Source organism: Lissotriton vulgaris, chromosome 7 (genome assembly GCF_964263255.1).
Source record: "Lissotriton vulgaris chromosome 7, aLisVul1.2, whole genome shotgun sequence".
Taxonomy (NCBI): domain Eukaryota; kingdom Metazoa; phylum Chordata; class Amphibia; order Caudata; family Salamandridae; genus Lissotriton; species Lissotriton vulgaris.
In genome coordinates this window covers 695,670,820-695,691,162 of record NC_141695.1, presented here as the reverse complement: position 1 = coordinate 695,691,162, position 20,343 = coordinate 695,670,820, and the positions used below count along the sequence as shown (strand labels likewise).

General features: G+C 47.5%; 1 protein-coding gene across 3 annotated transcripts in view; it reads left to right on the top strand.

Moving 5' to 3' along the window:
• BPTF (bromodomain PHD finger transcription factor) overlaps positions 1–20,343 on the top strand; it is a 1,660,779-nt gene that overhangs the window by 1,359,369 nt on the left and 281,067 nt on the right. For all 3 annotated transcript variants that reach the window (XM_086930929.1, XM_086930930.1, XM_086930928.1), the window contains exon 27: positions 10,116–10,495. In XM_086930929.1, coding sequence (XP_086787055.1) covers positions 10,116–10,495 — 380 coding nt within the window. The remainder of the gene's footprint in view (positions 1–10,115; positions 10,496–20,343) is intronic.

Here is a 20,343-nt window from a genome sequence, read left to right as displayed (position 1 = left end):
ATCTAATCTACCTATCTTAATCTGCCAGAGGGTTGTACAGCTATAGAGTTTGCTGTACAACCCAACGAAGGCCTAATAGTTTTCTTGCTAGGGAATCTACCTACATAATAAGCGACATCCAGTCTTCCCTGGTATTAAGGCCCTTATTAACCGTGTCCATTTTACATATGAACCATTGTTCCCTCATTTTTCTAATCTGGTCTGCTTTTCCACCTCGTCTATTAATTTTAATTTTCTCCAAATTCTTCACATTTGTGGTTCTTTTGGAGAAAATGAGCAGTGAGGTGTGCATTCTCTTTTTGAGTACGGATTGCCGACTTATGCTCGGTCAATCTGTAGCGTAACTCACGTCCTGTCTCTCCCACGTAGCCCAAGCCACATGGTCAAACCAGGAAGTAAATAAAATTTTTGGTTCTGCAGTTGGTCAATTCTTTTGAGTGATAGGAAATGCCCCTGTACTCGATCGACTTGTCTACCAGGCATTGTTCGCACACCGAGCAATTTCCACATTTGTTATTCCCTATTGCTCGCGTATGGAGCATAGTACTTTGGAAAAAGTCTTCTTAGTCTGGATAGGTGTGGACTAGAGAGTTTCGAAGGGTGGTATTGCGTCTGAAAGCAAACAGGGGTTGCTCAATGTAGGTCTCCCTGTCATCATTGATGATTTTCCAGTTTCTATTGATGATATTTTTTATCTGGTTGCTCACATTTGAGAATTTACTCACAAAGACTATTTTATCTATATTCTTTTTCTCTTGTTTTTTCTTTTTATTGTTATCAAGCATGGCCTCTCTGTTATAAAACCTGGCGTGTTTAAAAGAATTTTAAGAGCTTGAGCCCTGTTCCCAAGAGCTAGGACTCTGGGAGGAATGGGAGGGGTTGTTGGGCCCTGAGGAAAACCAGCTCTTGGATCCACAAATAGACTGATGGGATGACTTGGTGGAGGCCAGCGGACTGGACACTTCTCCAGATACTGGTATGCTTTCTCCTCCTATCTTGGCTACGGAGGAGGTAACGTCCTTTGCAATGGTGGTGGAAGGGCAGCCAAGATCCTGGACCTCATCCTGCCCTCGGCAGTCAAGTTGAATGACTTGACAGAGGTGCTTCAATCGGTAGTGACCCCCTTCAGGACAGCTTCTCCAATTCAGTGAAGCCCTTACTGACAACGTGCTTGGGGCCTGGTCCAAGCCCAGCATTAGGGCTCCTGTGAACTGGACGATTGCCCGCTGCCACTGCCCCGCGATAGCCCAATTTCCTCACACAGCACCCCAACCCAGAGACCTTTGTGGTCCAATTCTCTACCTCCCACGTAAATCCTGACTCATTTCCTACCATCCCTCCAGATAGGAAATCTAAGAGGCTGGACACCCTAGTGAAGAAGATGCACTCCATGAACACTGCATGCCTTTTGGACTGTTACTCCCATTCACTATGGGTTTCGGTTGCGCAGGTGCTGCCCGTTGCCCCAGAGGAGGCTAGGGCCAAACGCTTTGCAGAGCGGCTCCATCGACACTGGCCTTACAGCGTCACGACTGGCTGAGGACAACTGTCTTTTCAGGGGATGTCCATGCATCACTTATAGACATGCCCTTTGATGGCTCCTGTCTCTTTAGAGACCAGATGGATTTAGCACTGGAGCAATTTAAGGACAGCAGGGCTACGACCAGGACCTTAAGCATTTCCATGCCCCCCCCCAGTCTGCCTTTTGCTCCTTTTGTGACAGTGCAAGGTGCTTCCAGCCGTGTCTTGACCCTCCCAGCCTCTGTGGTGCGCAAGCATCCAGCCTCTGCATGGCTAAGGACACAGTACCCACAGTACCCACAGACCTCGTGAGTAGGGCAGCCATAGGTTGGGCCAGTTCACCCGTACAACCTCCACCCCCCCCCCCCCCCCTCCCAATACCACCCCCACCGGCAACAGCAACCTCCAAACCCTTACAGTTTGCCCGCTTACCGTTATAGGTAGGATAGGTCAACACCTGTTCCAATAACATCAGACCAATGGGTCCTTCAAATTGTCCAAAGGGGCTACTTTCTCCCCTTCGTAAGTACCCCTCCATGCATGCACCTGCTTGCGACAGGATGGGGGAAGGACAATCTTACTTTGCTCCGCCAGAAAGTGACGGCTGTCATGGGAGCCATAGAAAGGCACCGATACCATAAGTAGGTTATGGTTTTTCGTTACTTTTTTGTGCCCAAGAAGGATGGAGTTTTTTATCCTATCCTAGACATTCACCCTTATAATTTCTTCCTCAAGGAGAAGTTAAAAATGTTCACGCTTGCAATAGCTTCCTGTCTGCCAGATGGATTTAGCACTGGAGCACTTTAAGGACAGCAGGGCTAAGACCAGGACCTTAAGCAATTCCTTGGCCCCTTGCCATCCCCAGTCTGCCTTTCGCTCCATTTGTGACAATGCAGCCGCGTCTTGACCCTTCCAGCCTCTGTGATGTGCAAGCATCCAGCCTCTGCGTGGCTTAGGACACAGTACCCAAAGACCTAGTGCTTAGGGCAGCCAGAGGTTGTGCCAGTACACCCGTACAACCCCCCTCCCTCACACCACCACCCACCAGCAGCCACAACCTCCAAACCCTTACAGTTTGCCCGCTTACCGTTATGGGTAGGACAGGTCAACACCTGTAACATCATACCAATGGCTCTTTCAAATTGCCCAAAGGGGCTACTCCCTCCCCTTCGTAACTACCCCTCCACGCATGCACCTGCTTGCGACAGGATGGGGAAGGGCCACCTTACTTTGCTCCGCCAAAAAGAGACGGCTGTCTTGGTCAAGGGAGCCATAGAAAGGCACCAATACCATAAGTATTTTATTTTTAGATCTATTTATTGGTTTCAAACAGGTCATACATGGTAGACGTCCAGACAATACAGCTGCATAATCTGAACTTACAGTCTCAAAGAAACCCAACATCCCACCCCACCCCCCCAACCCTCTCCCGTTCATTATCCGTAACATAGTCACTTCTGCTCTTAAACATAGCTGCACATGGTCTGTGTGCCAAAACACTGATCAATAAGAGAGGCAGGCCCCATGAAAAATTGCCTTAATGTCCGTCTGCCAGAGGGAGGAAAGGTACAGTACGCCGTCCCATACAGGAGCAATCCAAAGACGATATGATATGTGACATTCAGAGTATATCAGGGTAAGACATCAAATAGGACGTAACAGGTGCCCAAAAGTCCTTAGGGCGGGAGGATTCGGGTAGCTCCTCCTAATACTCTTTCAATCGATCCCTACAATAAACTAGATCCTGGAGCCACTGTTTGATAGTGGGCACTGAGCTAGATCCCCAGTGCTACGCCACTCCTCGCTTTGCAAACAAATTGGAGATCGCCACAAAACGTCTGCTAGCTGGTTTTAGCTGTTTTACATATCCGAGCAAACACAGCTCAGGCGTACAAATCACTGGTTCCAACACCATATCTGACAGGATGCAAACCACCGAAGTCCAATAAGCAAACACACCACTGCACACCCAGGCGACATGATAAAAATCTACATGTGCAGCCTCACACCTCACGCATTTCGCTGACTCTCTCAGACCATATTTCTATAGTTGCACAGGAGAGTAGTAAACCTGATGCAGGTATTTAAAGTGAATAATTCTGAGATTTCAATTGGCTGTGAGTCGGCCTGTGAGTTGGCGGCACGCCGTCCAGATCTCCGGAGCGATGGGGTGGCCTAATGCGGCCTGCCAGTGCAGGCATGAGGAGCACTCCTGATCCCGTTCCCTCTGAGAAGAATTATATAACTTCGTAATTAATCCCTTGCGATCTTCACCCGATAATAAGGCCTGTAGTGCAAGAAGCGCAGTTGGCTCCGCCTGATAATCCGGATATACCGCGCGAACAGCCTGGCGTACGCGGACATATGAAAAATTAAACATGAATCTGCGCTCCACACCATTTTGTGCCTCACACAGCGTCTTAAAGCGGCCCTCCTTACATAAATCCCCCACTCTAGTAATGCCCGCAGTTGCTAGCTGTTTCAGGGCAGTAGGTTCACACGCTGCTGTTATCTCCGGGTGAGATGCTAAAGGTAGTAATGGGACATACAGGTAGAGCAGCTAAGCCCTGGCTGCCAGCGCGCGCGCCAAGCCCAAGACGTGCACAGTGGGGGTGTATCTCAATTCTTGGCCCACCTGAACCGCCTGACAGGACCATCGCCTGCAGCCAGACAGGCAGCACTGCATCTGCTTCTATAGCCACATGTGGCTGAAAGCGCTTCGGGTAATGCCAGTAGTTTGCAAAGTGAGCCTGCGCACATAAATAATATAATCTTAAGTCTGGAGCCTCAAAGCCCCCCCTGTCAAATGGCTGCACTAAGAGATCCCAGCGGCAACGAGGCTGTTTCCCTCCCCACACAAACGTCAGAAGAGCTGATTGCAGGGTGCGGAACAATACTATGTTGAGGCGAATGGGTATGTTAACAAAAAAATATAGCAGCTTAGGCAAAAAGACCATTTTTATGACTGCTATTCTATTTGCCAAAGAAAGGGGAAGGTGAGACCACCGCTCAGCCTGCTCAGATATGCGGGTAATTGTACGCCCATAGTTCTCATTGACCACCACTGCGGGGTCACGATGCACCCATACTCCCAGGTACTTCACTGGATCAGCAGTCTAGGACAATGGGAAATCGAGTTCAACCTCCTTAGTGTACTTCGTGATTGGAAATACCATCGATTTGGGCCAGTTGATTCCAAGTCCCGTAAATCTCTCAAGCTGGACATATTCCCTGAGTAGCGGATGTAAAGCAGCATATCGTCCGCATATAAGGAGACGATCAGTGGATGCTGTCTGAATCGCAATGCAGCGGCTGAATGCTTCTGGCGTAGTTTACATGCTGAAGAAGAAAACAAGGGAGACCCTACTCACAAAGGAACCAGGGTAATGCGTTTATCCAGAAAACAATGGTTCCTGTGGCATATCACTTTATCAATTACTTAATAGACTGAGGCTTGATAACAATCCTAGTATTAGAGAAAGGGTGGCAACAAGGAGAGAGAAACACAATTATACCAGTTTTAAACCATTTTTTGTATTTCAAATAACAAAATGAATAAAATTGCTTTGACTGCGACATATAGTACAATATACAAAGTGCAATGTGTCCCAAGTGATTTGTGAAGTAACCAAAAACACCGTGTGTACAGTTAAGTGAGCTATACAGGTTACAATGGTGACTATTTACAAGAAGGAGACATGACTCAGAACAATTATTTAAATCAATTGTGGAACAGCCGCTATATAGTCATAGGCTCTGTGTGAGTCTTATTCGCCTCCAAGTACGTCGACGGCGTTTCGACCCTTAGAATGAGGGTCTCATCAGGACTGGGAGTGAGGGACGTCTATAAAAAATAATATATAATGTGAAATTGAAAATCTATATGTAGTCGCCATGAATATATAAATATTCTTGGAGAAGGTTGAAGAATTTACCTTATACTGGGGTAGTAGAAAGTGGAACCCATGCGTGTAAAAGTAAAGCGAATTTACTTACAGTGAACCCAGCCGGGCACTGTTGAGGAGCAGACAGAGAAAGGGCATGGAATTAGCAACATACGCATACACATAGTATTGGCGATTAGACACCTAACCCCAAAAAAAGCAGCTGGGCAGGATGGGATCCCTGGGGATCTATTGTTGGCGGAGCCGGAGGCCTGGGCTAAATTAATCGCGATTATAATGAATCTGATCACGAGGGGACACCAGGTTCCAGACTCCTGGAAAGGGGCTGAGGTAGTTACTGTGTATAAGAAGGGGGCTAGAGATGACCCTGCAAACTACAGACCCATCAGTCTGATAGACATAATCCAAAAAGTGGTCGGCAGGGTCATCATTTCAAGAGTAGGCGATTGGATAGAGGAGGCTAGTATCCTCTCCTATTTACAAGCGGGGTTCAGAAGGAAGGTAGGTACGATGGACCAGGTCTTTCGTCTCTTTGTCATCTATTGGAAGGCGGTTACTATCATGAAGGGCAGTTTGTATATGGCCTTCATTGATCTTAAAACCGCATTCGACCTGGTCCCTCGTACAAAACTTTGGGGAATTCTAGGAGAGATGGGTATTCCCAGTGGTCTTCTGAGCCTAATCGTAAAGCTGCACGAGGGGAACTATGCGAGGGTGAGATGGGGATCCCAGGGTCAACTGACAGATAGGATCCCTGTGCGAAGAGGAGTGCGTCAGGGATGTGTCATGGCTCCGACCCTCTTCTCCCTATTCGTAAACGGAGTGGTTGACCATCTAATGGGGGAGGAGTCGGATGCCCCATCCCTGGCGGGGGAGAGAATCCCCACACTTCTCTTCGCTGACGACACCCTATTAATTTCTAAATCCCCGGTGGGCTTGCAAAAACTCTTGAATCGGTTTAGCTCCTTCTGCACCAACCGAGGCCTAACCATAAACACATCGAAAACCAAATTGATGACTTTTGCTCCCTCAAAAAGATTTAGAAATAATTTTGTGCTTAATAATGCCCCTCTTGAGCTGGTTGAGTCTTTTGATTACCTTGGTGTCCGAATTAACAGTCACATGACCTGGAAGGATCATTTGTCTAAAATGCTATTAAACCATCAAAGAGTATCCGGGGTGACATTGAAGGAGATCCGTGAGTCAACCAGCAAGCCGGTCTCCCCAGCTATGACCATCTATGAGGGCCAGATCCTTCCCGCAGCACTTTATGGCTCCGAACTATGGGGGTTTGAAGGGGTTTCTGACTTGATGAGAGCGGAAAACAACTTTTTTAGGAAAGTGGTAGCTCTTCCCACTTCCACCCCAATGATCCCTTTAAGATTAGATTTGGGCAGAAAAACAGTAAAGGACTTGGTGAGGCTTCGCCCGTTGTTATTCTGGTCCCGACTAAGAAGAACTGAGGAGCTTGCAAAGTATGCAGCAGGGCTGGATGAACTACTACTACTGGACACCTGTAAAAAAATAGGATGGTTAAATAAATTGAAAGATTTGGTTTGCAGCTTGGGTCTTAGAGAGGCATGGGAGTTGCAGTCACCACCACCGAAAGATGTTATAAAAAAACTATACTGGGACTGGGTGCAGAATAACGCTATGAGGTCTATGAATTTGGGCTCACTCACTGACCAATTTTTGTCTATTAAGTGCGTGCGTAAATTGGAACCCTTTCTAGACTTAATAACCAAACCATTGGACCGAGCACTGTACCTAAAATTGCGATATGGGACGCTCCCGGTGCATGAGTTTACGGTGAGATGGCTGAATACAGATGCCTGCTCGCGTGTTTGCCCGGGCTGTGCGGCCCCTAAGGAATCGGTGGCTCACTTGTTCTTTGCCTGCCCTGCTTACAAAGGAGCACGGAAATTCTGGTTGAAACCCGTCTGTAGGGAATTAGGGCTGAGGTGCCATAGCCAGGCATTACGCGTCCTTTCTACAGATTCCTCATCTACCAGTATGATCTGTGGGGTGGCTAAGTTTTTAGGAAGTGCGTGGATAACACGTTCTCGTTTACTGAAACTACAAATGGGAGGTCCCACTAGCTGAGGACGATTTTATTGCTAGTAAATTGACGAATGATGTGCCCATGCTTTTACTGTATTTTATAATCTTTTATTGGGATTGAAATGTTATGTATTGTATTCTTTTATGGTGAAAAATTGCTGAATAAAGATATTCAAACGCAACATACGCAATATTATAGTTTGTACTTGGTATACTACAGCTAGAACAATGATACAACTTACGACTTTTGTGGCCAACTTGGTAATTGTAGTCTATCTATGTGTAGCGTTCGATACCGTCACTGCGCGAAATAAATAGCGAATGCCTGTAATACAAAGCGCTGTCTGAGAAATTGTAAGTCGCGAGTAGCATTTGTCCGGGCTAAAGGGGCCAAGTAATAATGGCAATTTATTTCGTACCTGCGCACGTTTCCAACCAGCCCGATCGCTGCCTTCAGGAAAATGTTTGGTGTGCGGCTAGGTGATGTCACCGCGATTATAACGTGCGGCGTTACGCACGTAATCGCGATAAAGGAAGGAATGGAATGATTTGTTTACAAGTGCCGGGAAATGCGAACCCATATAATATTGCGCAAAGGTATATGGTAGTATAAACTTTTCACACGAGGTGTGATATTATGGTGATAGAATCTCAATCCGAGAGGGACATATTTGTATTATGGAGATAGAATCGCAATCAGAGAAGGACATATTTCTATTGTTTACAAGTACAGGTTAGGCAGGGAGATAGCGTGCAATGTTTACATTTGCGTGAATATATATACACTGTTCTTATTTTGCATAAACACATTTGCTGTTAATGGTTTAACAAAGTACGCATGATATTAAACAGAATCACCTGTTATACTAAACATTGTGTAACCAATACATGTGTATACAGTGTCACAACTTATTTACAATGATGGTATATAAATGTTCAAGACGTCTTCTCATAAAGATGCCACAAAATTATCTACTTATTGGACCATAGTTAGTAAACCAATATATACCTATAACAGTGAGCTTTAATTATGGTATAATTCGTAAACATGTTATCTAATATCCAGAGAAGACATCTAGGTCTACGTAAACAGTCTTCACAGTGTAGTACACAGCTTATAACATTCAAAGTTCATAAATACAAGGTAGATGTTATTTCCAAGTATTGATTAGGTCAATGTAGAGACAAAGCCCCTCCATTCATCAGCGGAGTTCAATCCTTCATTTATTGAATTGATTTTGTCAATCCAATGACATTCACGGCGTTGTAGAATCTGAGCAATGTCACCACCTCTCTCAGGTAGTGTTGCAATATCTACAACCTGCCACCTCATTTCATCTGCAGAATGATTGATTTCTTGAAAATGGGCAAAGAGAGGACAGATTTTCTTATGCGGCTACGATGCTGCCCTATTCTGGCTTTTATCAGTTGTTGAGTTTGCCCAATATAGGGTAGCATACAAAAGGGCAAAAAATCTTAAGGACCATTTGGTTAGGTCATCCACTGAAAAAACATCTCATTGAAGTGGCACTCTTGAAACATCCTGGAATCTGTCCATGCGGCCTACCCTATATTGGGCAAACGGTGATGGATTAAACCCAAATCTGTTGACTGTGTGTGAGTGTTTGATTGGTTCAGATGCTCTGTCCATCACCACCCCCTTTTGTACCCAGGATGGGCAAAGCGGTTCCAAATGCACCATTTCATATTTGTTTATCCACCAAATCAATGTTTGCCCACCACATCAAGATCTATATTGCCTTGGCCTAGCAAGACTCTCTCTAGGGTATTTGTGCCCACGCCACTTGGGCCATGGCTGTTTCCATGGTGCTCACCAGAAGTGTTCAAGATTCTAACATTCGTCAGGTGGTCGTGTGGTCATCCTTGAATACTTTTGCTAAACATTACTGAGCTGGCACTACTGATGTGTCTGTCACGCTGTGACGGATACCTTGCCAGGACTCAGCTACTTGATTTCCTTGGTTTATCTGGTACTACTGACTTCGCCTCCCAGAGAGTATTGCTGTGATCCATATTAGGTGAGCAATGTGCGTTAAGATATAGCCATCAGACAAAAAGTTACTTGCCTTTGGTAACAAAGTTTCTGCTAGATACATAATCTTACGGCAGATTCCTCAACACCCACTTCCCTCCCTGTTGAGTTTGTGCAGAGAATAAGACAATGGGGGTATGCAAAATTATCATATACTAAACTGTTGCAGTCATTGTTTCTCTATCTGGTCCTTTCAGAAGGGGTGGGGAAAAGATACCAAGAACTAACACCAACACCCTGCTGTCTTCTCCAGGGTGGGAGGGCACACAGCTTGAGCTTTTGATGCCACCTATAGCATTTGGAGAGCGTATGCTAGGTAAAATTTTGGGATCTGTGTTGGCACTTCAAGGATGTTCATCACGTGAGGAATCTGCAGAAAGATTATGTATCCACCAGAAATTAGAGCAGTTCTTTATGGCATTTACAAAATGCAGATCTAGATCAGATCAGATCAGATCAGACCTGACCTAAATCAGTGCAAAAATGCAGTCCAGAGCCTTGACACATTTCAGGGCTAAAAAACAAATATCTAGAGCTTACTCTCTAAAAGTCTGCATTATTTTTTTTTATTTCAGGAAGAGTTAAAGAAAGATCTAAACAAAATGAAGAAAGAAAAAGAAAAGGCACAAGCTGCAGCTGCTGCATTGGCAAGTGCAGCAGCTGCAGTTGCGGCTGCCGCAACTGCAGCAAAAACATCCCCTCCACCACCACTCCCAACTCCACCAATGTCACCACCCACCCAGCATGTGACTGTTATGACATCGAGTACATCAGTAACATCTGCCTCATCATCATCGCATAAAAGGAAACGAGATGATGAAAAAGATCTTTCTTACTCAAAATCTAAGAAAAAGAAAATGATTTCTACTACCTCAGTGGATTCAAAGGAAACAAAGGAGGATGTGCAAGACACAAAGCTTTATTGTGTCTGTAAAACACCTTATGATGAGTCAAAGTGAGTTAAATTCTGACTTTTTTAATGTATTTTGTTGTCTGCAATTCTTAAAATGTTTGTGTTAAAAAAAAATGTGGTTGATATTAACATGCATGCCCGTGCAAACAATTAACAGCTTTTCCCACCATATTGTACTTGCACAGTATGGTAGAACGTTCTCAGAATCATTCTTTGTGCAAATTTTATTGAGTTAGTGTATGGTGTCGAAAGTATAAATTGTAGTGGGTCACCTTCAAGCTTTTTATAAGTGAGACGCAAGGTGCAAATTTGTTATTCCAAAGCCTGGTAAAGTTTTTGCTTTGTTGTTGAAAGTCTGTAGCCAATGATTGCACTGCCAAACTGATAACAATTCTAAACATTCCCCCCCCAAATATTTCCAGATCGATTTATTTTCTTGTCTAATTTGCTGCCTTCAAAATAACATGGCTGCAAATATTCCTGAGTTACTTTGTTTTATTAACTTGTTTGTATCTGGAACTGTTCTCAATACTTTTATTCTTACCTTTTGAGATCCACCTTTAGAATTTTCTCCAGAGGGACTACATATAATCTCGGGTGCCTTTGTTTGAAGTAGCTTATCCTCCTATTCTTATCCCACCTAATACTGTGCCTTGAAAATAACTTTGCTTTACTCTGACCTAATTGAAGACTTACACAGGCAAAGAGGAGCCATTTCTATATTCTAGCTGTGTCAAAGCTATGTTCCCCCTGAATTTAACACTACCCCTGCCACAAACAAAAAAACCTTGCCAGACTGCACACTTCAACCTTCGATCCAAGAGTGATAAGACTTAGCAAACATGCTGCAAGGCATCTCTGTATAGTGGACTTTAATTTTGAGCTTATTCTTTTGCCAAAGACATTAATGCGGTGCTCCATACATTAGTTAAGCAGGTGATATACCTTAAATTCCTTGATCAATCGTTTTTGTTTTCAGGTTCCAAAGCATTTTAGTCTTCTAAAGCCTTCAGTGCCAAATTGCCTCATAAACTAAAGTCTGCCATACCCAGTTAGTCACACCTTTTCATATTAAACCAGTCCTACTTCTTCTACTAAGTGAGCTGCTTGACTCCTTTCAGAGGAACTATGTTATGTTATGTTATGTTATGGTGCTTTTATATAGCGCACGGCTACTCGAAAAGAGTGTCCCGGCGCTTTCCACCTGCAACTCAGAGTAAAAATAACACAACAAAGCAAGAACAGGATCAGAAACAAAAAAGAAAACAGTAGAAAGTCCTAAAGATTAAAAAGCCAGGTCTTCAGGCTCTTCCTGAACTGGAGCAAATTAGCAGTGCTGCGGAGCGAGAGCGGAAGCGAATTCCACAGCTGGGGAGGTTTACAGCTAAAAGAGCGCCCCCCCGCACGGGCCTTCCTCACCCGCGGGACCACCGCTGTAAAAAGGGATTCGGACCGCAGGGAGCGGGCTGGACGATAGAAGGCCAGTCTCCGTCGCAGATATCCGGCTCCTGATCCAAACAAAGCTTTGTGCACCAGCGTCAGGGATTTGAACAAAATCCGCTTCCGGATAGGCAGCCAGTGGAGCATCTGTAGCAACCCGGAAGCTCGAGCTCGTCTTCGCAGGCCGAAAATTGCCCGGGCGGCGGAGTTCTGCACCACCTGCAGGCGCTGGACCAGATAGTCAGGAAGGCCGAGAAAGAGGGCATTGGCGTAGTCTAGCCTTGATCCAATAAGAGCCTGCACAGTAATCCGCCTGTGCTCCACAGACAGTAGGGGCAGGAATTTGCGGAGCATTTTCAAAATTCCATAACAGGTGCCAGCCAGACCGAGAATATGCGTTCTCAGCGACAGCTGGTTGTCCAGCTTGACCCCCAGATTTTTAGCCACCAAGGAAGACTGTGCGGGAGGACACATATCGGACGGCCACCAGTGCCGCAACTCCGGGTCGGTGACGCAACCGAAGAATAGAACCTCAGACTTACTCGAATTGGCCTTCAGACTGTTGCACAGCTATCTGAGTGAGACTTCGAGCTGCAAATGTCTTACCTTCGAATTGCCCAGGCGTCAGGCTGGATCTGGAAACTTTTGCGTGAGCAGTACCCCTTGCACATGCCTTCCGGTGGCTCTGCGTGATGGCGGCGTTAGTGATGGTTATGATGTTGCGGTCACCTATATAGGCACGAACTAGACACGCGGATGCCTGTTCTTTTCGTGTCAGTTAAGCGCCGTTCCCAGAAGCGCTACCACATTTTGTAGACTTTTTTTCTTGAGTCTTTTTTAGGATGTCTTCTAGAAAGACCGGGTTCAAACTGTGTGGTGCCTGTCACTGCAACATGTCAGTTACAGACCCCCACCTCGTCTGCCTCTTGTGTCTCGAGCGTTACTATGACTCAGTCGTGCTCGGACTGTTAGGCCATGGCTCCAAAGGCCTTGTGGGTGCGGGCTTTGAGGCTCCTTGCGGCCCAGCAGTCCACATCAACCAGTGAGACCCTGTAAGGAGATCCTGGTCCCGTTCGAAGAAGAGGAGGTTGTGGGACCGCTCTTGAAGTGCCAAGTCCTCTTCCTCCCACTTGAGGTCTTCGGGACACTCGGGAAAGACAGTTGAGGAACTTGGGGGTGCCAGTGGACCCGGCACATCTGCAGATACTGTCATGCTTTCTCCACCAACTGTGGCTATGGATGCCATGGTGGTAAGGAGGGCAGCAGAGGTCCTTGGACTGGAGTTGCCCTCTGTGCAGTTCAGGGCTAATCTCCTGATCAAAGTGCTTCAGCCTGGGGCTTCCACCTCTGAACCCCTATTGCCCTTCACTGAGGCACTTAGTGACATCCTACTAGGCATGTTGTCCAAGCCTAGCTCAGTGGCTTCTGTGAATACGACAATTGCACATCCCCATCACCCAGCTCCTTGCGACCCAAAGTTCCTCAGCCAGCACCCTACCCCTGAGAGCTTGATGGTACAAACTTCTACTTCTCATGGTGTATTCCCTTTCGCCCCTCTGACTAGGGAATCCAAGCGACTGGAAACACTTGGGAAGATAATGTTTCTTCCACCAGTCTGGCACAGCAGTCGGTGAATACTGCCTGCTTAATGAACCGTTTCTCCTACTCTCTTTGGGAGAGGTTGCGCAAGTGCTGCCACAGGTCCCGTAGAAGACCTTTGGCCGTACTCTCCCAGGCAGTGAAGGATGGGAGAGATGCAGCAAAATGTACTATTAAGTGTGGCCTTGACACTACTGACTCACTGTGCAGAGCGGTTTCTTTGACAGTGGACTTATTTCGTCACGCCTGGTTGAGAACGTCTGGCTTCTCGGGCGATGTCCAGGCTAATTTGATGGACATGCCCTTTGATGGATTTCGTCTTTTTGGAGAGAAGGCAGATTCGGCCTTGGAGCGCTTCAGGCATTCTTGTGTTATGGACTGATCCTTGGGCCTCTCAGTGACATCACGTGGCCAGTCTAACTTTCACCCCTTTTGTGGCCAGGGAATGGGTTTCCAGCTGTGCCAACAGTATCCCAGCTACCTTTCTGCACAGACTTCCCAAGTTGTGCGAGTACGTTGGCACGGTTCTTTCTGTCCTCAGAATGGAAGCCAGAGGTTGTCTGCCAACGAGCCCTTGGCAGCCGCAACCTCCAAGCCCTCCTAGTCTGACTCTGCAAGACCAGGCTACTCCAGTTGGTGGGAGAATCCATCATCTCCCTCACTGGGGATCGATGACATTGGGCAAATGGGTTTTTCAGATCAGTCAGGAGGGCTATTCTCTGCCTTTCCTTTCTTTTCCTCCTCTTATTCTGCCACTTAAAGAACGGCTAGCGGAGGATCATTTAACTTTACTCCAGGAGGAAGTTACAGCTCTCCTGGCCAAGGGGGCTATAGAGAGGGTCCGGGTTTCAGAAGTAGACAGTTGTTGTTTTTCCTGCTACTTTCTGATTCCAAAGAAGAACAAAGGGCTGTGGTCCATTTTTGATCTTCGGACTGTCAATCACTTCCTCAAACAGGAGAACTTCAAGATGCTCACATTGGTTCAGGTCTTGGCTGCCCTAGACCAAGGAGACTGGCTGGTAGCGTTGAACCTGCAGGATGCGTATTTTAATATTTCCATCTTGCCGGGCTACAGACGTTACCTGCGGTTTAAGATCGGCCACAAGCCCTTTCTGTTAACAGTTCTACCTTTTGGCCTTACTAGCGCCCCTCAAGTGTTCACGAAGGTGATGCCGGTGGTTGCAGCTCATCTGTGCAGGTTAGGGATTTCAGTCTTCCCCCCACCTCGGCGACTGGCTGTTGAAGGCATCTTTGCCCCAGGTTGTTGTCTTACACCTTCAGATTATAGCGGACCTCCTGCATTCGCTGGGGTTCTTTATAAATGTGCCAAAGTCACACCTGACTCGTTACCAGGTGCTGTCTTTCATCAGAGAGCTTCTGGACATAGTGCAGTTGTGGACTTGAGCAGCGAGTCCAGGATATTCAGGTTATGATACAGATTGTAGGAAAGTAGGATCTGCTTTCATGGTTACACCCACTGTTTGCTGGTGTCATTCTGTTTCTGTAGTAGGGGATCTCTGTGTATAGTCATAATTTTGTGAATAGTCCCGCCCATGTGCATGGACCCCGGAGCAATCGAAATATTCTCTTAAGTTGTCGTCTTCTGCAGTCCTGCATAGACACTTAAGAGAAAATCAAAGACAAATAATGCAGCCTAAAACTACAAGGCTACATTGGCCAGCACTTCATCTTGTAGTGAAAAGGATAGCCAAATAATATACAATTTTACACACTTTGCAAATGTTAACACCTAGAGAAACTCCCCTTCACAAAAATCCTTTGTCATGATAGAGAGGAAGGGTTGGACAGACAATCCCCATAGGCTGCCATTATGTGTCTGGAAAAAGGATACCATTCCTTTAAGGAACTCTCCAGAGACCCTCGGTATCCCAGAATGCACAGCCAAAGTCCTTTTACTTTCAGTTCTTTTTTTTGGCTCCTGCTAGCAGGACCCTGGAGCATTGAGCTCTACCTTTTTGGGTATATCCTCAATTTTTGGAGCTTTTCCAGTGTTTTTAGTGTTTCACTCGACGTCTGGGGTTTTCCTCTTCAAGTTGCTGTCTTTTTTTACCAGTTTTGCCATCTCTTTGTTGTCGAAATGCCAGCTTTATTAAACAAGTGCCCTGAGTGTGGTAGGAAGAAGGCAAAATCTGACCCCCACAGAGTATGCATACTCTGTCTCCCTTCTACCCATGTCTCTGACTCCTGTGATATCTGTCACTCTTTCTCCAGGAGGACCCTGCGTGACAGGGATAAGATTTGTCTCCAAGGCCTGGAGCAGAGGAGACACCAAGAAACAGGTGGGACTTCTAGGTATGGAGTGTGAGAAGGTGGCCTGATATGCAGTGCTCACTATTCTAGTGAACACTATGTATCAGTCCAGCAACCCTTATTGATGATTGGTTGTAAGTCAACCTTATAGACCAGCTATCCTAGTAGCGTGGATACGAGCAGTCTAAGGCTAAAGACTCGAGAGGGCGTGTTAAGCCAGCTGTTCACCACACATATACCCCTTGAATACCAAGTGAAAGGACACCACACAAGTGTTATGAAAATAAACAGTTATTTATTTAAAGATCACAACAGCCCTGTACTCTTTATGAGGACAGGATACTAAGCACAAACCAAAACTCTTACAAAAATACTTAAGTTAGCACAGTATATACAAATGCCCGAGGGGCACGGAAAACCATATACTCTGAAAGTGGAATGCGAAATTCCTAGCAGGTAAGTACAGTACTAATAGCTTTTGGAATCGCTAGGACTTGACTAGGGAATCGTTAGATTATGTCTAGGAGGCCTAGGGGACTCGGGTGCAGTGTGTGCACTCTCACGCGAGATGCGGGACAAAAGTCTATGGTAGCTAGGAATTAGAAAGTTAGTGTTCTCGGGCGAACCCGACCTGGTAGGGAGAAAACGAAAGTAGATTCTGACCCTTGGATAGTGAGGCTATGCTGGGGCACCGAAATGCCGAAGTTACCTAGCCCAGGGGCTGCAGCTGCATAGGTCTGAAAAGACGTCGGGAATCCTCGTAGACGGACCAGGAGCCGGAAGAAAAGATGCTGGCCGGTGACCAGTGAAGAAAGTTCAGTTGGATCCAAGCCTGGATCTCAAAGATAGATGACACCTGAAAGCAGAGGGGACCAAGTTCGAGACTACTAGCCAGTAGTCAGTGGGCACCAGGAGGGCACCGGATGGTAGCCACCTCGACTAGGTGAGTGGGTGACGCTTGACTCGAAGATCTCACGGACCAGGAGGCGTTGTCGGCGACCAGGATGGAGGATCGAGCTGTCCCACGAAGATAGAAGCTGTCGGCGTCGCTGGACCCAGGATTGGGCAACAAAGCCTTGGCAAATTCAAGCCCACGCGGTGGACCTAAAATGGCGTCTGGAGTGGACCAGGAGGGTCCGGGGTGCCTCTCTTCAAGAAGGAAGCAAGGGCCCGCCTGGAGCAACCAGACCAGCAGTCGTGAAGTCGTTGGGCGTCGTTCAGAGGGCCACAAGCCAGCCGGCTAGTAGCCAAACAACGCGGTGCACAGCAAACAGCAGAAGGGCCCCACGCAGATCGTGGAGATGCAGGGGGGCTGATCTTGGGTGCTGGAGCTGCGCAGGGTCGGGGCTTCTCGGACCCCAAAGCACTCACCAGTGGAGGACACGGTGGGCTTGCAGTAAAGATGTCGTGCAGTCTTGGCGATCGTCGGTCCCTTGAGGTCTCGTCGCACTCACGGTTCTCAGCTTGGCTGTAGAGGTGAGTAGAGGTCAGAGGTGCCAGGGAAGCCGGGTCTCGTCGAGCTGGGTCGTCGGATTCGTGATGAAGGACTTGCAGCAGACCGCAGTGTTCTTTAGGATGGTGCCTGCGGATGCAGGGTGACTACTCCTTAGCCACAAGGGAGAATCTTGAAGAAGAAATCGTGAAGTCCTTTCGAAGAAAGTGGTATCTTGATTCCAAAGATGATCTAATTTTAACAGGGGGCCCGCTCCCATCTTTATACTAAAAAGGGGGCTGACCCGGTGACTAGGTCCTGCCTATGGGTGGGACTAGGTGGGGGGTGGTTACACCCCTCAGCCATGCCGGACTTCCCCAGGCCAGGGGCTGGTGTGCCCCTGGAACTGGTTCAGACCGGCCTATGCGTAGTGAGCACCGGGGTGCCACTCAGCAGTCACCTTCCTGTAAAGCCCTGCCTACCCAGGATACACAAAACCATGTCTGGGACGGTGCTAGCACCGCCCCTGACAGGAAACCCTTTGTCCAGGCTCCCCTCGCTGGAAGGACTCCCAGCTGTAGGGGGTCAGACTCGTGTCTGTGGTGGCAGCATCCATTTTGTGGAGCTGAGGCTTCAGTTAACTTTAACCGGGGTTCACAGTTACATACATGTCGTGTCCCTCTAGAAGGGTGGAATGCTAACCCCGTCGCCAGAATTGGCGAGGGGTTAGTATTCCAATTCGTATGACACCTTACTCGACATGTTTTGATAAAGCAATACCAAAGATAGCATTTAACCGCGAGGATTATAATGCACTTAAGAGTATATGGTATGCGATATCATGGAACAGCTATTAGGACTTGATTCCGCAAGCTGCAGACAGGCTCAGCTCATGCCAGAGCACCATCTCACACGATTCCAAGCACTCTGCCTTCAGGATTGTCAAGGCCTGCCATAGGAGTGACTGATAGGAATCTGTGTGTCCATTTTAGGGTTAGATATAGGTATACTATATCTACAGCAAAGGGTGATTACACGACTTTGCCCCAGCTGTCAAGCAGCCAGTTGTGTCAATTTTAGGAGGCCAGCCAGGGGTGGCATAATACATGCTGCAGCCCCTGGCAGCCCTGGGTACACCCATGCCCTGAGTTACAGGGTCTGATAGGGTGGCCCAGTACCAATTGGAAATGTACCTAGGGTACATGGAATCCATTTTAAAGAGAGAGCAGTAGGCCTGGGGTCCTGATTGGCAGGATCCCAGGTCGACTATGTCCAAAACCAGCTAAAACACAGGGCAAAAAGTTGGGGGCAACCATAGTCAGGATGTACCTTCCTACACAACCCCCCCCCAAACGAAAGGAGATAAGGCTATCCTTGTCCAGGTAAGCCTCTATTACCTAAGTGGCCATATAAGGAAGGACCAGCTCTGGCTTGGTTTCCCCCTGTGCCATGGTCCACTAGGCAACCCCTCACCCTAAGGGTATCTGAGGGTCTCCACCATAGGGAATCTCTGTCTCTGGTGTGTCTTGGGAAAGAAGAAGGCTGATGCTGGGATGGAGTACTGAAGTGAGGCTCCTCTACCTTTGGGCTCAACTTCCTCCAATCACCATCCATCATGTGTGCCTTTCTTTCTTTAGCTGAGATGCACTGAGCTCTCAGGGTCAGCCTCTGGCTACCTAAAGCTGGAGGCTGAGTCCCTCTGTTTGGCTTACTGGAGGGACAGGTCAGGTCTGGGGTTTTTAGGCCCCATGTTTGGCTGTGCCCAACAGTGTCCAGCTGTGGGAGTTCCCTAACTACTTTTAAGGGGGATCCCTCAGGAGTCTGTTCTATTTTCACTTGGCTAGGTTTACCAGCTTCAGTGATCCTAATCTGCTGATTAAGGGGTTCTTTTGGACAGGGGGCCCTTTGGGGTCCACCACTGGCCTCCCTGATCTCTTCAGCCCTGGGCTGACTGAGACAGGGTAGAGAGGTGCAGGTTACCTGCTCCAGACTGGGTCCCACCTGGGAAGGTTCCACTACCATCAGGGGCTCTGCCAGGCTAGGCCTGACTACCTCTGGGGCAGTTCCTTCAACAGGGGTAGAGTCAGTTCCCTGAGGAGGCTGGCTCTCACCTAGTGTCTGGGAGGGGGAAGACTCTTCTTCCTCCTCAATGCTCTCTGTTTGAGTGGAGTGATCCATTGTTTCAGGCTTCACAACCTCACTATCTGTTTGAGTAGAGGCTGAGACCATTTCAACCTTGCCAACCTTTTCAGGAGGGCACTCAGTTTGTGTTTGGGTTGTGACTGTCACAGCCCTCCTATCCTGTTCTGGAAAGTCTGTCTGAGCCTGGGCAGTGGCTACCACTGCCCTTCCAACCTTTTCAGGGAGGAATGGTGCTTGGACTGGGGCTGTAGCTATTACTGCCCCACTAACCTGTCTGGATAGGCCTATCATCCTGGAGTGAGTTTCTTGCTCCACCTTAGCCCATGCTGAGAGTTCCAGGTCATTCCCCAGTAAGCAATCTACAGGTAGGTTATCTGTCACTGCCACTCTCATGGGCCCTGTGACATTACCCCAGCTGAGCTTGACTACTGCCATGGGATGCCTTCTCTTCACTCCATGAATGTCTGTCACCTGATAAGTAAAACCAGGGGTCAGTTGAGCAGAGGGGACCAGATGGTCACTCACCATGGTGAGGCTGGCCCCTGTGTCTCTGAATGCCTCAACTTTCTGACCATTCACTAAAACTTCTTGTCTATACTTTCCCAAAATGTGGGGTCCAGTAGTGAAGTTGGCAAACCCCATGCCAGTCTCACAGACAAGAGTGTGGTCAGGGAACCTGGCTAGGCCATAGTCCTCCTGATTGCCCAAAGTAATGCCCACCACATTCTTGGGGGCACTCCCACCACCTGGGGGATTACCACTAGTGGTAACAGGAGGTTTAGGAGTATTACCTGGGGGTATGTTTCCCTTATTACCATTTTTAGGGCAACTGACATCACTTTTGTAATGACCCACCTGTTTACAGGTATGGCAATAAGGTTTCTTTTGTTCTGAAGGAGTGTTCTGGGACCCACCACCCTTGTTGGAGTTTTGGGGCCCTTGGGAAGTCTTCTCTGAGGATTTATCCCCACCCTTCTCTTGAGGCTTGGTTGATTCCTTTTTCTGG